Source organism: Xyrauchen texanus, chromosome 19, assembly GCF_025860055.1.
Source record: "Xyrauchen texanus isolate HMW12.3.18 chromosome 19, RBS_HiC_50CHRs, whole genome shotgun sequence".
NCBI lineage: Eukaryota > Metazoa > Chordata > Actinopteri > Cypriniformes > Catostomidae > Xyrauchen > Xyrauchen texanus.
Window position 1 is genome coordinate 34,531,171 of NC_068294.1, and position 15,025 is coordinate 34,546,195.

Here is a 15,025-nt window from a genome sequence, read left to right on the forward strand (position 1 = left end):
GAAGAGCAACTTTGCCTGAAATAACCACTCGTTACAACCGAGGTATGCAGCAAAGCATTTGTGAAGCCACAACACGCACAACCTTGAGGCGGATGGGCTACAACAGCAGAAGACCCCATCAGGTACCACTCATCTCCACTACAAATAGGAAAAAGAGGCTACAATTTGCAAGAGCTCACCAAAATTGGACAGTTGAAGACTGGAAAAATGTTGCCTGGTCTGATGAGTCTCGATTTCTGTTGAGACATTCAGATGGTAGAGTCAGAATTTGGCGTAAACAGAATGAGAACATGGATCCATCATGCCTTGTTACCACTGTGCAGGCTGGTGGTGGTGGTGTAATGGTGTGGGGGATGTTTTCTTGGCACACTTTAGGTCCCTTAGTGCCAATTGGGCATCGTTTAAATGCCACGGCCTACCTGAGCATTGTTTCTGACCATGTCCTTCCCTTTATGAGCACCATGTACCCATCCTCTGATGGCTACTTCCAGCAGGATAATGCACCATGTCACAAAGCTCGAATCATTTCAAATTGGTTTCTTGAACATGACAATGAGTTCACTGTACTAAAATGGCCCCCACAGTCACCAGATCTCAACCCAATAGAGCATCGTTGGGATGTGGTGGAACGGGAGCTTCGTGCCCTGGATGTGCATCCCACAAATCTCCATCAACTGCAAGATGCTATCCTATCAATATGGGCCAACATTTCTAAAGAATGCTTTCAGCACCTTGTTGAATCAGTGCCACGTAGAATTAAGGCAGTTCTGAAGGCGAAAGGGAGTCAAACACAGTATTAGTATGGTGTTCCTAATAATCCTTTAGGTGAGTGTATATTTTATGAAACTTGCTCATTTTGTGGTTTTGTTGAAGAAACGGCTCCCCATTTATTTTGTGATTGTAGTATACGGTAACCAATAAATCTTGGATTGACTTAAGCTCTTATGTTTTTAGCCCCACGATATGGCTATGACCTAACGTCACATCAAAACAATCCATCCATCCATCTTCAACCGCTTATCCGAAGTCGGGTCACGGGGGCAGCTGCTCCAGCAGTGGGGCCCCAAACTTCCCTTTTAACTATGCAAGCATGCTTAAATTATATCTTATGGGTATACGCCACAACCACAGTTCTGTACTTGATCATTTGAGTTAGTAGTACTTAAAATCTTAATTTTATGGATTTGTAGCTAAAGAAGTTCAAGGAACAAACAATTATATTACTTTATGTATCACCTTTTAATTCATATTTTGAGTTGTACATATTAATGCAAATTAATTCAATCTAAAAAAAAATTATAAATAGGTACGTTTCTGAGTACAAACTTTTTTCTTTTCTTTTTCTTTGTTGTTCAGCCAACAAATATTTTTTTTTTTCAGTGACTTTCCTGCAACAATAAAACATGCAGCTTTGAAATATGTATTCTTTATATTGAGCCAAGAGATCAGCATGGGACCTTTTATTTGTCACACTTACTCTTGTCATGCAGATTTGTAGAGTTCACCAAATTTGAATGTTCATCTGCAGCGGAATGCAATATTTCTTCACGTGTCTCCTGCTTTTGGCCACATTTGAATGGAACTAAATAGTGTGTGACCGTGGCTTTAAATCATAAAGAATTATAGCAAAAAGCCATGAGGGTTCATGTGTTAATGTGGTTTTACCATGAATAGGGGGTGTTGCTAAGATCTCCTTAACTATGATGAACTCATGATTGGTCACTGGTGACTCAGTCCATTTATAACCGTAACCATGTCAATGAGCCTGGATTGGTATGTAACGGCACTGCAAAGAGAATCGGTCTGCTCTATTAAAAAAGCTCTATTAGAACAACTAATTCACTAATAGTTTTGTAGCTGCATTGTACTTAAGTATATTTTTATTACAAAAAAGAATCACTTGCTGCTCCTTAAACAATTACTCCACCAATTTACATAGTTCATCATCCTAACTGTAGACTGCTAACTTTTGCCAAGCAAAGTAGCAACTGGGTGCATTAATGCTGATGTATGAAGTTTCTGCACCACCAGGCGGAACTGCAAAAATAAACTTGGCTTTCAAAACAGCTTTCTGCATATGCCATAATTTGCGAAGGCCCAATTGAATTGCCAATTGCCGTTGATCAAAAAAGAGATAGCCCCGCCCCCAAATCATTGGTTGAGTAACGTTATTGGGGCGGGTCTAAACAAGTTGCTCAAAACAAACAGCAATTTTTGTAGTGCCACGGAAACTTACAGTTTTCAAGAAAATGTAAATACAATTACAGTTGTCTCTGCATATTAAGGTGGTAAAGAAAGTATTTTAACACAGATAAAGTTACGTACTTCAGCTTTAATATGGAATTTAATTAATGTTGTAGATAATATACTTTAGAATGCTGGAATTATCAGTAATGATCACTTCTCTCTGAGGCACAAGTGGTTTATTTCTGTGAAATTTCCATTATAAAGAATGCATATAATGCACTGTAACTGTATTTAAGGTTGAGTGAACCAATGTGGATGGACTGGTTGCAGTGTGACCTACGTTTTAGTTATTTTTCCAGACATGATGAGTCATCGGTGCAAAAAAGGGAAGAAAAAATATTCATGGAACAATTATTGTTCCTTGATCATTTTATTTTTTAGAATTGTTTTGAAATGCTAAATCTTTGGGTAGCTTGACTCATGAAGGCAGTTATCTTATCAAAATATATTCAAGGCTATAAAAAGCATGTGAAAAGCAACGATGGCATGCTTTACATCCTCTTTCTGTTTTCATGTGTTTCTCCTCAGGGTAAGAGCTATTTCTCTTTTTTTTTTTATATATATATATATATATATATATATAGCTGCTTTGCACTCAATCTGATCCTGGGAGACTCAAGAATTAGCTTTTTAGGCCAAGAATGAGGCATTTCTGTCAAATAAACTGTTGATTAAGATTCCTTGACTTTTGCGAAATGTGGTTAAGACCATTTAACGTTTAATGATCTTATTAAAGCAAATATGCTAATCCAAAGTGTCACAGAGAAAATGTTGCCTCTATAACAGATCGATTGTGAGTTTTACAGCCCTCTGTGTGGTGTTTGGAGGGCTCTTGCTGTGGTCAGAAGGTAGCAGGGTAGAGGTAACTGAATGATAATATAGAGGAAGTCATGTGGGTTGTTGTGGTCCTTAATTGTGGTCTATTAATACTGCAAGTCAAAAGCAAACCGAGAGCGCAGGTATCACCTAGATATTTTATTAACTCATTTTTCCCCATCACAAGGTCAGGTTGTTGTTTTCTATTTAATAAAATGTTTTTCCTGCAGCAATCTAATGTATCTCCACCTTTATCACAATAACCCTGAACCCTCCCATCATTTGGCATTCTGTTCACAATGCTCAGGTTATCACTCTGCCAACTTGTGTGTGTGTGTGTGTGCTTGTGTGTGTGTGTGTGTGTGTGTGTGTGTGTGTGTGTGTGTGTGTGTGTGTGTGTGTGAGAGAGAGAGAGAGAGAGAGAGAGTGAGCGAGCGTGAATTTATCACTATATGGGGACCAAATGTCCCCATAAGGATAGTAAAACCCAAAATGTTGGGGACATTTTGTCAGTCCCCATGAGGAAAACAGCTTATAAGTCATACTAAATTATGTTTTTTGAAAATGTAAAAATGCAGAAAGTTTTCTGTATAGTTTGTACAGTATAAAAACCATTATGTCTATGGAAAGTCCCCATAAAACTTGGAAACTCAACATGTGTGTGTGTGTGTGTAAAACACACTTATACAGATGCTAGGCCCATGTATCGCCTCTATCACTGCATCATGCAATGTTAAAGGTGATAATTGACACAGCTTTTAATGTCACCTATTGAACAAACAATTTATGCTAGCAAAAGTGGTAGAGAACATTGACCTTGAAACTTTGTTATTCCATTTAATGGCAATTAGCTCTTTATAACACACTCCTTTTATAAACACATAAACAGGAGATTATGTTCTTTTTAATAGGCAATAAAGTACATTCCAGTGCACCATCACAAGAAGTAGCCCAGTAGGAATGAAGTTGACATGCAAGCTTTTCACTTTACCTAGGTCAGCGTCTTTATTTTAACTCGGGTTAAAAAAATAGTTCACTTAAAAATGAATATTCTTTTATCATTTACGCACCCTCATGCTGTTTAAAACTTGTATTACTTTTTCTGTTGTTGAACACATAAGGAGATGTTACACTGCTTTTTAAGGCAATCGATTTGCATGCTTTTTTTTTTTTTTTAAGTAAACTTACTTATTTGGCTCAAGAAACCTGAACTTATTTACTTATTTACTTGTTTAAGTAACAACTAGTTACAAGTAAACTTATCTGTGAAGTATCATTGTTGTTATTTAATTATTTAAATAATTATTTATATCTTTTAATGATGTAATGAAATTATGACTGGAATCTCGGTTAGCCATATTGCTCATCGGATTCTCCTCAGTACTTCTTAGTGCACATAAATTTGCACTTATGTGAAGTACAATTGAGTAAAGAAGAATGGCTTAAATTTTACAGCTCCAAGTTTACCAGAGGTAATGCTAATCATCATCCTATTGTGACTTCGCACAAATCCCAACTATCAACGATCTAATAAAACGACAATAGTCATAAGAATTAAAACTATATACATTTTTAAATAACAATTTTTTAATGTATTTTTTTACATAAGAACCTTTGTTTTGTCAAAACATACATAATTAAGTCAAGCACTAGTGCTTATGGGTATTTTACACAGCCGCAATATTGTAAAGTTTTATATATTTTCCAAAGAACGTATATATTTGAGTTCTGATTCCAAAATGTGACATTTCAAGTAATGTTTAATTAGGACTACTAAAATATTTTTATTAAAAACTTTAGGGTTTAGAGGGTAATGGTAACTTAATTAAAACTAGTAAGAATAGTAAAACAATTAAGCTTAGGTTGAGTAAACTAGTTCTTTTAAAATTTGACAAATATTAGTGACAGCCCCACTCACCATTCACTTTCATTGTATGGAAAAAAATGCAATAAAAGTGAATGATGACGGAATCTAACATACAGCTGTACATTCCCTTTTGTGTCATGTATTTGTAACCACATGAGGGTGAGTAACCAGGGTTTTCACATGTACAGAGTGAAATCTCAAAAAGTGACTGTGGCAGGGCGGAGGGCAGGGCCGGGTAGTGATTCTGCACCCCGGCCCTTGGCAGTGGTAACCGCTCCAGGCGGTTGGTTGGTAGCCCCTCCTCCCCTCGCGGTCAGTGGCCATTCCTCCGCTTACAGACGGCCGGGCTCCAACGTCCTCGAGCGGATGGCCGCGGCTGCTCCATTGGGGTGGATGGTAGTGGCGAGAACTCCACTATGGCGCATCCCTCCTCCCCGGATTTTGGCACCATTGTAAAGGGATTAATGGAAAGGAGGAGGCGAGAACCGGCTTGACAATATAAATAATAGTTTAATTATAAAACTTAAGCAAAAAGACAAACACACACAGGTGTCGGACAGCTGTCTGTAAATTTCTCTCTCTGCCACACTGCAGCTTCCAGTTGGCCGTTATCACTCTCTGAGGCTTGATTAGCCTGATTAGGGGCCGGGTGTGCGGAATCACGCCCTCCGCCCTGCCACAGTGACTCCCCAGGATTAATTACTAACTCAGGGTAAAATATGAACGGTGTGAAACATATGACAAAATGACCCAGAATTATGTTAACCCAGGGTTAAGATTTGCCCTAGTTAACTGTTTCAAGTGTGAAAAGCCAAGTACTATGAATATTATGCACTGTAAGTCAATGAGTCCTACATTTGTCGATTCCTCTTTTAAGCTTGCTGATGCAGTCAGAAGAGGTCTCTGCAGTTAATTGGCTTTGCCAAATACAGTACTGTATACTGTTTTATGTGCTTTGTTCTGTGTATATTATTTCTTATTCACCATCTTTAGTTCAGCCCAGTTTTGAAAGCATTGTCAAAAGCCAGATTTTTCACATACAAGCTAGACTCACAGTTGTGTCTTTGAAAATATAGCCTGTGTAGTTTTCTACATATTTTAATTGTCTAGTTAAACAGGCTAAAAAATGTGCAGCTGCACTGCACAGTGTATTAAGTTACACTGCCAGCTACTGAATGAAAGTTGTTAAAGCAGATCTTATCTGTTATTGGAGTTAAACAGATTTGTGCTGTCTAAAGAGGATATGCAACTGTTCTTTTCTCCTTTCTGCTCTGCTTCACTTGATGGATTTATTATACTGTAAAGGCCCTCTAACCCCCCCAACCACACACACACACACACACACACACACACACACCCGCCTCTTTCACTCACCCTGAATGCGTGAGTAGGCATTGCAAATGTGGCTTCTTGCAGCCATTGTGGAGGTGGACCATTGCTCAATACAGAAGTTGCATGCAGCAGTCGCCCTCTGGTGGCCAATCTGACATAGTCTGGTTTTTTTCATAATCATTGGCGTAGGAGCATAAAAACTGTGATGAAGATAGATGGATTCCATTGAAATGAAATGAGAACTAGCCTTGCAGCTTTTGTGGATGAGTTTGAACTACTAGACTCTGAACATCTCTCTATTAAAAGGAAATGGGTTTTCATGTATCTGTTTTGTGTTTCAGTCTTGCAGTGAGACCTGAAAATCGCACTGACACACCCTCATCCGTAGGGAAGTCCAGCACCGCCACACACAAGATCTGTCTGGTGTGCTCCGATGAAGCTTCAGGCTGCCATTATGGAGTCCTCACCTGTGGTAGCTGCAAGGTCTTCTTTAAGAGAGCAGTTGAAGGTGAAGAAGTCTTAGCATACCAAAATGAAAACTCTGTAATCATTTACTCCCCCTCATGTCATTCCAAACCTGTATGACTTACTTTCAGATCACCCACCATTTTCAGTCAAAGTTTCATAAAAGTAGTCCATGCAGCTTGTGTGTTATTAAGTCTTCTGAAGACATATGATCGGTTTTAGTGAGAAACAACTCAAATTTAAGTGGTTTTTCCACCAAAGATCTTGATATTAACTTGCAAAAATAACTAAATTGTGTGTTGTTTTGCATCATATGCCTTTAAAAAACTTTACTTAAATCTTACTAAATCTTACTAGAATCTTACTAAAATATCTGTTTGTGCCCGAGTAGATATTATATTCTCTGCCCTTCTTTACCTGATTCTTTAGAGTTTAGGGACAAGATGCTTCTTGCTTGATCTGACTCCTTATTGCATGTCTCTTTTCATACTATGAGTCATTAGTTTGTGAAAACGCCTTTTTTACTGTGGGTGTTGAAATGTATCCTGCAGTATTACTCTAATGCAGACAAATAGCTTGAATATGATTTTAAAATAGCTAGCGTATATTTTTAAATGCCTCCCATAGTGAAAGAAAATAAGCATTGTGGTAATTTAGGAGCTGGAGTACTGTATAAGCAACTGCTGGGGTTATGCTTTGAGTGGCAGAATTGACCTTATCAAATGGATATACACGCAGATACACAATAAATACAACACACAAGGAAAAAGAGATCTCCGCAGTACCTGAAATGATTTACTTTGCATCTTCCTGGTCTTATTGTGCATAAATCATCCATGCACATTATTCCAAAGAAAGAAATGTTTCTATTTATAGTCGTTCATCAAAATGTAATGACTCTGAAACAACTTTCATTTTCGGCTGATGCCCTTAGACTGGAAATAACCAATTGTCAAATTGTTTTCTGTTACTATTGTAGGTAATGCAGCCCTCTTAAAATCTCGGCAGTAGTTATTGTAAGTTTATGTGTATTACTGTTTAGGTAAAAAAAAATATTACGGCAATACTAGCAAATGACAATAGATTTGAAAAAGAAGCATTACCTTTGGAATATGTCGAGATGCTCTTAAGGGTGAACTTGACCTTCAGCATCCATGTTCCGGTGTCAAAAATCCTCCTAAAAAATGGGTTTTACTCATCACTTAACAGGAGCAAATTGGTTGTGAATATATTTTAATGTTGACTTTATACACTCAGCAAAAATTTAGCTGTAATTTCTATAATTAAAAAAAAAATGAAATATTAAAAAAAGAAAAAGAAAATCAGGTTTTTAGGACCGTGTTTGACAGCATCTATGGAGCAGTACATGATGATGGACTCCTGAGACATACTGTCTAATTCACACTAAACTCTCATAGGGCAACACAATTATCTGTGTGCTGGAAGGAACGATTGCATCATTGACAAAATCCGCCGGAAGAACTGCCCTGCTTGTCGTTTCCGCAAATGTCTCATGGCAGGCATGAACCTGGAGGGTAAGTTGAGAAATTTTGCAGTTATTATGTAATTATACCAGTGTGTCCCTAAAAGTCAGTCCAATCTCTAAATGTCAAATTCAAGCAAGGTATGAAGTTATAAACTGTATTAAACTTTCCTTATCCACTTGTAGCCCGTAAGACCAAGAAAGGCCGTCAACTTGGCAAGGTAGTCTATCAGGAAACGGTTCCCGAGCATAAACTCCCTCCACTGCCCGAAGCCCAGGCACTGGTGCCCAAACCCATGCCTCAGCTAGTGCCTACCATGTTGTCTCTACTGAAGGCCATTGAGCCGGACACCATCTACGCAGGATACGACAACACCCTACCTGACACTTCCACCCGCCTTATGACCACTCTGAACAGACTAGGTGGCCGGCAAGTCATCTCCGCTGTCAAATGGGCCAAAGCACTGCCAGGTACAACATGGAATTTCTAAACAAGGGTGCCCGGGAAGGGCTGTGTTTTCAAGTGTGATGTGGCTCTCTAGTGTGCTAGCAGGTCAGGTTTAGATATTTGATACAATCTCTTCTGGAGATACAAGTCAAAACATGTAAAGTTGCAGAATTTGAGGTTTGGAATTAAAAAAAAATAGAGAATTACATAACATAACAGATATTTAAGTACAGTGGCAAGAATTTGATAACTGGTTAATCTTCCTTTGGCACCAGTAACCTCAACCAAGCGTTTCCAGTAGTTGCGGATTAGACCAGCCCAAGGTTCAGAAGGAATTTTGGACCATTCTTCCTTGCAGAACTGCTTCAGCTCAGCCATATTCTTAGGATGTCTGGTATGATCGGCTCTCTTGAGGTCATTATACAGCATCTCTATTGGGTTGTGGTCTTGGCTCTGACTGGGCCACTCCAAAAGATGAATTAACTTTTTTGAAGCCACTCTGTAGTGGATTTACTTCTATGTTTTGGGTCATTGTCCTGCTGCATCACCCAACTTCTACTGAGTTTCAGATGGCGCACAGCCACTCTGACTTTATCCTGTAGTAGTATAACTTGACAAACTTGGGAATTAATTTTCCCTCGATGATGGCAAGTGGTCCAGGCCCCGAAGCAGCATAGCAGCCCCAAATCATGATGCTCCCGCCACTGCATCTCATTGTTGGGATGACGTCTTCATGTTGGTATAAGGTGCCCTTTTTACATCATATGTAGTGCTGCGTTTTCTTACCAAACAATTTAACTTTAGTTTCATCAGTGCACAATACATTTTCCCATTAGCATTGTGGAGTGTCAAGTTGGTCTTTGGCAAACTTCAGGTGCACAGCAATGTTTTTGTTGGAAAGTAGCAGCTTCCTTTGCGTGTCCTGCCATGGACACCATGCCTGTTTAATGTTTTCCATATAGTAGACTCACGAACAGAGATGTTAACCAGTTCCAGTGACTCCTTCGATCACCCTAGGGTTCTTTTTACCTCATTGAGCATTCTACGGTGCGCTCTTTGAGTCATCTTGGCTGGACGGCCACTTCTAGAAAGAGTAGCCACAGTACTAAATCTTCTCCATTTATAGACAGTTTGTCTGACTGTGGACAGATGAGCATCTAAGCTCTTCAAGATAACTTTGTAACCCTTTCCAGCCATATGCGAAACAACAATTCTTGATCGTAGGTCTTCTGAGATCTCTTTTTTTGTGAGGCATGGTCCACGTCAGCAGATGCTTCTTGTGAATAGCAAACTCAGAATGTTTGAGTGCTTATAATAAGTCAAAGTAGCTCTAACCCACACCTCCAATCTTGTTTCATGAATTGGATGCCAAGTTAGCCAACTCCTAACTCAAGTAAGATTTTGTTGACGTCATTAGCCTAGGGGTTCACATAATTTTTCCAACCTCCACTGTGAAGGTTTTAATGATGTGTTCAATATGTACAAGAACAATACAACAATTTGAATGTTGTGAGTTAAAACAGATTGTGTTTGTTCATTATTGTAACTTCAAAACCGATTTTAAGACAAATTTTTTACATAAATGCAGGTAATTCCAAAGGGTTCACATAATTTTTCTTGCCACTGTTTATTCCACAGACAAAATAATTTATGAAATTACCCAATTTGTCCTTTTTCCCCTCATATTATGTTAGTCATCACAGAAAGTTTTTTGCAACAGAACATGCTAAAAGAAAACCTATTTTATTCACTTTTAGGCTTCAGAAACCTTCACCTGGATGATCAGATGACCCTCCTGCAATGCTCCTGGCTCTTTCTCATGTCTTTTGGATTAGGCTGGAGATCATACCAGCAGTGTAATGGAAATGTGTTGTGTTTTGCTCCAGACCTGGTGATTAATCAGTATGTATCTCATTTAACAGTCCATCAGCTTTACCAACCCTCTTCACTTTTGGCAGTTTGACTTCACACATAACTCCAAATAATAAATGAAACCAAGTAAATGTTTCACACATGAGTGAGGAAGCTCTGTATGTGTCTACAGAGAGAGGATGAAGCTGCCGTACATGACTGATCAGTGTGAACAGATGCTGAAGATCTCCAGTGAATTTGTCAGGCTGCAAGTTTCAAATGAGGAGTACCTGTGCATGAAAGTCCTTCTGCTGCTGAGCACAGGTGAGCTCTTTTAGAAGCCACTGATGCTTGTAAGTTATTGGCAAATTAATTCCATATGAAATGTCAGTTTGACAAAAATCCAGATGAACAGCCTCAATCAGTCAGATTCAATTTGTCTATTCTTGCAGCGATAATTGTGCCAAATGAGCTTAGTCACAAAGCAATATAATAGTTTCAGGGGAACAACGATTTACAGGGAAGGACAAAACCTTTTTATGTGCTTTTTTTTTTATGTGGTTTTTCAGTGCCGAAGGATGGTTTGAAGAGCCAGTCTGTGTTTGATGAGCTACGAATGTCCTACATTAAAGAATTGGGCAAGGCCATTGTGAAGAGAGAGGAGAACTCCAGCCAGAACTGGCAAAGATTCTATCAGCTAACTAAGCTACTGGACTCCATGCATGATGTAATAAATTCTGTCCAAAATAAAGCACATACAACTTTGTATTTTCAAAGCATAAATGTTAATTTAAGGTTTAAAGACATCATGAAATCAAAACAGACCCTATATACTTTCTTAAAGGGGTCATGACATGACAATTTTCCTTGATCTTTTGACACGAGGTCATTGTACTATAAAAAATGTATTGTACGTTTCAGAACTCAAAACTTCCTCCTCACTACAAAAACAGCATTTGTTGAAACCAAGCTACCAAAATGACTCATTCTCTACATTCTCCACATTGTGATGTCACACTGTGGAAGACATTTGCAATTGACCACCTCCACAACAAAACATCAACGCCTACTTTACCTTTAATCACTTCCATAGCCCGCCCAGTAGCAGTGAGATGGCAAGTAGACAGAGCAGGCAGACTATTTAGCAGAGACGGGCCACTTCCATTAAAATTAATGGGAGAGATTGGAACACTCAACGGATGTAGAGAGGAAGTCCCGCTTTACAGGCAAACGAGCCAATCACCTATTAGATCGCCTTTCAATTAACTCGAAAACGCACATGCGCATTAGCCATACAAACCGGAATTTTTGCAAAATCTGAGGTATAGTACAATTTATTAATCCAGTGTTGTCAGATGTCACTGCTGATTTAAAATACGTTCTTTGATAGTAGTCTTGACCAACCGTTTTGGAGATTTTGGTCGTTCCCCATTCAGGTAGATCAGAGCTACACTGTCATGACTGGAAATAGCTCCCTGAGACCGTTCCAAAGATGGCCGCCAATGGACTGACTTGCTAGAAAAACTTTGGAGCAGGTCAGTCAAGAGCAGAGAGCCAATCATAAAATTGGGCGTTTACTGTCAAGTCTTAAAAGAGAAGCAGCACCAAAAGTGTTTCTGACAGGGTCAGAATGAGGGTGGAAAATGATCATGTTTTACAAATATATATATTTTTTTTTTGTGCAAAGTAATTTTCTTATATTATAAGTAAACCTTAAGGAACATATTAAAATAATAAAAGGTATGTCATGACCCCTTTAAAAAAATCTTTGTCTTTTGTATTATTCATCTGTCCACTTTCATCCAAGGAAAACATGTTTTTTTATTATTATTATTTTTGGAATTCCTAAAATGTACATTTCTGCACAGATGGTGGGTGGACTCCTGAACTTCTGTTTCTACACATTTGTAAATAAATCCTTGAGTGTGGAGTTTCCCGAAATGCTTGCAGAGATCATCAGCAACCAGTTACCAAAATTCAAAGCTGGGAGTGTCAAACCGCTGCTGTTTCACCAGAAGTGACATTTCTCCCAGCAGTAGGACATGATGCCTTAAATGCCCACCCTGTTCTCTCTCTCCACCCTCCACCCGCGACAGCAGACTGAAGGAGGTAGTGCAGTGTGCACTGCAGCAAGGGGAGAGTGAGAGGCAGGGACTGTATGCAACCCAGCACAGAGCTCCATTACTGATGAGAAAAAAGTGGAGCGAGAGGAAGAGACGGGTAATTAAACAAAAAGGTTCTAAAAAGCTAATGACATAACCATGAATCTTATGTATAGTAACCGATTGTCCCATATACACTGATCAGCCACAACATTAAAACCACCTGCCTAATATTGTGTAGGTCCCATGCATCCAGCCAAAACAGCACCAACCCGCTTCTCAGAATAGCAATGTTTTGAAAAGTGAAAGTGTACTATATAATCTGCACATACTGGAATGTAAGTGCTGTGGTGCTACAGCTGCTCAAAAAATTCAAGATGTGTGAACCTATATATAGTGACCTTAGAGAATTAGCTTTCTTCTACTAATTGTTTATACTGGGAGTCAAACACCAGAGACGACATACACCGACCGATCAGCCACAATGTTAAAACCACCTGCTAAAATTGTGTAGGTCCCCTTCGTGCCGCCAAAACAATGGCAACCAGCATCTTGGAATGGCATTCTGAGATGCTTTTATTCTCACCACAATTGTACAGAGCGGTTATCTTATACTTAGTCAGTTCGAACCAGTCTGGCTATTCTTTGCTGACCTCATCAACAAGGCATTCATCCCCAGAACTGTCGCTCACTGGATGTTTGTCTCTGTATGTTGTCTCAGGTGTTTGAATCTCTGTATCAACAATTAGTAGAAGAAAGCTAATTCTCTAATAGTTTCACACGTCTTTAATTTTTCAGATGTTGCACCAAAGCACTTACAATCCAGTATGTGCAGATTATATAGTACACTTTCACTTTTCAAAACATGATCTTTTATGTCAATCAAAATAGACTTTGAACTTCAACTGATACAAGTATAAAATAATCATTTAAATAAAATGGACCATAATAATGGGTTTAGCTTGGTTTGGAAATCAAATACATTTTGTATAACTGCAAATCTTTACTGTTTTAAAAGTCATGTCGCTAACTGCTAACAGCATTACATCCATGTACAGAAAAGGGAAAATGTGCCTTTTTTAGCTTATTTTAAGCCTTTTTCTTTACCTGTCCACACCAGACATTTTGCATCAGTTGTGTTAGGACTTCATAGTTGATTGTACTTTTATACCCAATTGCACTTGTAATTTTACAAATGGTCATGTTTATTTTTGGCAGCTCAGTGATCTGTTGTGTGTACTTAAAAAAAATTATCCTTATTGATATGGCATAGAGTTATGGAGTCTGACGATCGACATACTTTTTATATTGGTTGGATGTCAGTCGAGAAATGCAATTTGAGCACTTTCACTCCTTTTTAAATGCTTTAAAAAAGCTGGTTTAAGTTTGATCTGCAGAAATATACTATGTGTATTAGAGTATAAAAAGCCATTTCTTTATTAATTTTCACCTCGTATAGGAAGTATGCAATGTAAATCATGAGTTGACAGTTTTGTTCATGTTGTCGTCTTTGTTCCTTCGCTGTTGCAGGCTTACAAAGTAATGCTGCATTACACAACCAAAATAGTGAATGCAGATTACATTACATATAACACTCTGGTTCAATAAAGATGAAAGTTTTTTTGTCAATGATAAGGAATAGAAAACAGTACAATCATACATAGCTACACCAAACATCAGCACCTCTCAAACTCTAGATTGTTTCTACTATAGCAGAGTACATGTTTTTTAATTCATTAAACTAACCTTGTTTTTTTCTTTCCGAGTGCTAACAATCATTGTTGGTGCAATCAGTCATACTGCAGGGTTCACTCTCTGGGAATTTCTACTCACTTGTAATGTTGCAATCTGTTATTTCTGTGCCAAACATAGTTTGATTTGATTTGTACAATCTAAAACTCTGCTTGTCTTAACATGTCAAAGATGTATATTGAAGAGGGGTAAAAAAAAAACAAAAAGAGAACAATATATATAATTTTATTTTTCTTCTGTGGAAGTGTAATACATTATGTTCAAAACATACATAAACAAACAGATGATATCACCAGCTTTAACCTGCTTAGCATTGCATTGTGTGGTACAGACATAGAGCTCAACAGTTATTCTCAAATTGTAATCAATATCCGGGCAGCACTTTTCACACTTTGCTCTTCTGTATCTACAGATATATATGAAACAAATAAACAGATGTATTTACATAAACTTTTGCAATGTCCCTATTGTGTTAACAGTGACTCCTCGTTAGATGTTGCTGTTATTGGAATTCAAACACTTTACACAAGAAATGGTAGTACAGTATTTTAATTATGCTGATTGATTACCTAAAAACTTGAGCACAATTAAAAAGAAAGGCTGGGGTGACACTGTATTTTGTAATGATAGCCAGGTACTATATGACCATAACCAAGTGCATC

General features: G+C 38.2%; 1 protein-coding gene across 2 annotated transcripts in view; it reads left to right on the top strand.

Annotated features, from left to right (window-relative positions):
- The window catches only part of LOC127659673 (glucocorticoid receptor-like), a 35,114-nt gene extending 20,301 nt beyond the window's left edge, over window positions 1-14,813 (top strand). For both annotated transcript variants that reach the window (XM_052149595.1, XM_052149594.1), the window contains 7 exons: window positions 6,604-6,770; window positions 8,146-8,262; window positions 8,397-8,681; window positions 10,416-10,560; window positions 10,703-10,833; window positions 11,079-11,236; window positions 12,378-14,813. In XM_052149595.1, coding sequence (XP_052005555.1) covers window positions 6,604-6,770; window positions 8,146-8,262; window positions 8,397-8,681; window positions 10,416-10,560; window positions 10,703-10,833; window positions 11,079-11,236; window positions 12,378-12,530 — 1,156 coding nt within the window. In that variant the 3' untranslated portion in view covers window positions 12,531-14,813. The remainder of the gene's footprint in view (window positions 1-6,603; window positions 6,771-8,145; window positions 8,263-8,396; window positions 8,682-10,415; window positions 10,561-10,702; window positions 10,834-11,078; window positions 11,237-12,377) is intronic.
- Window positions 14,814-15,025: the final 212 nt, after the last annotated feature.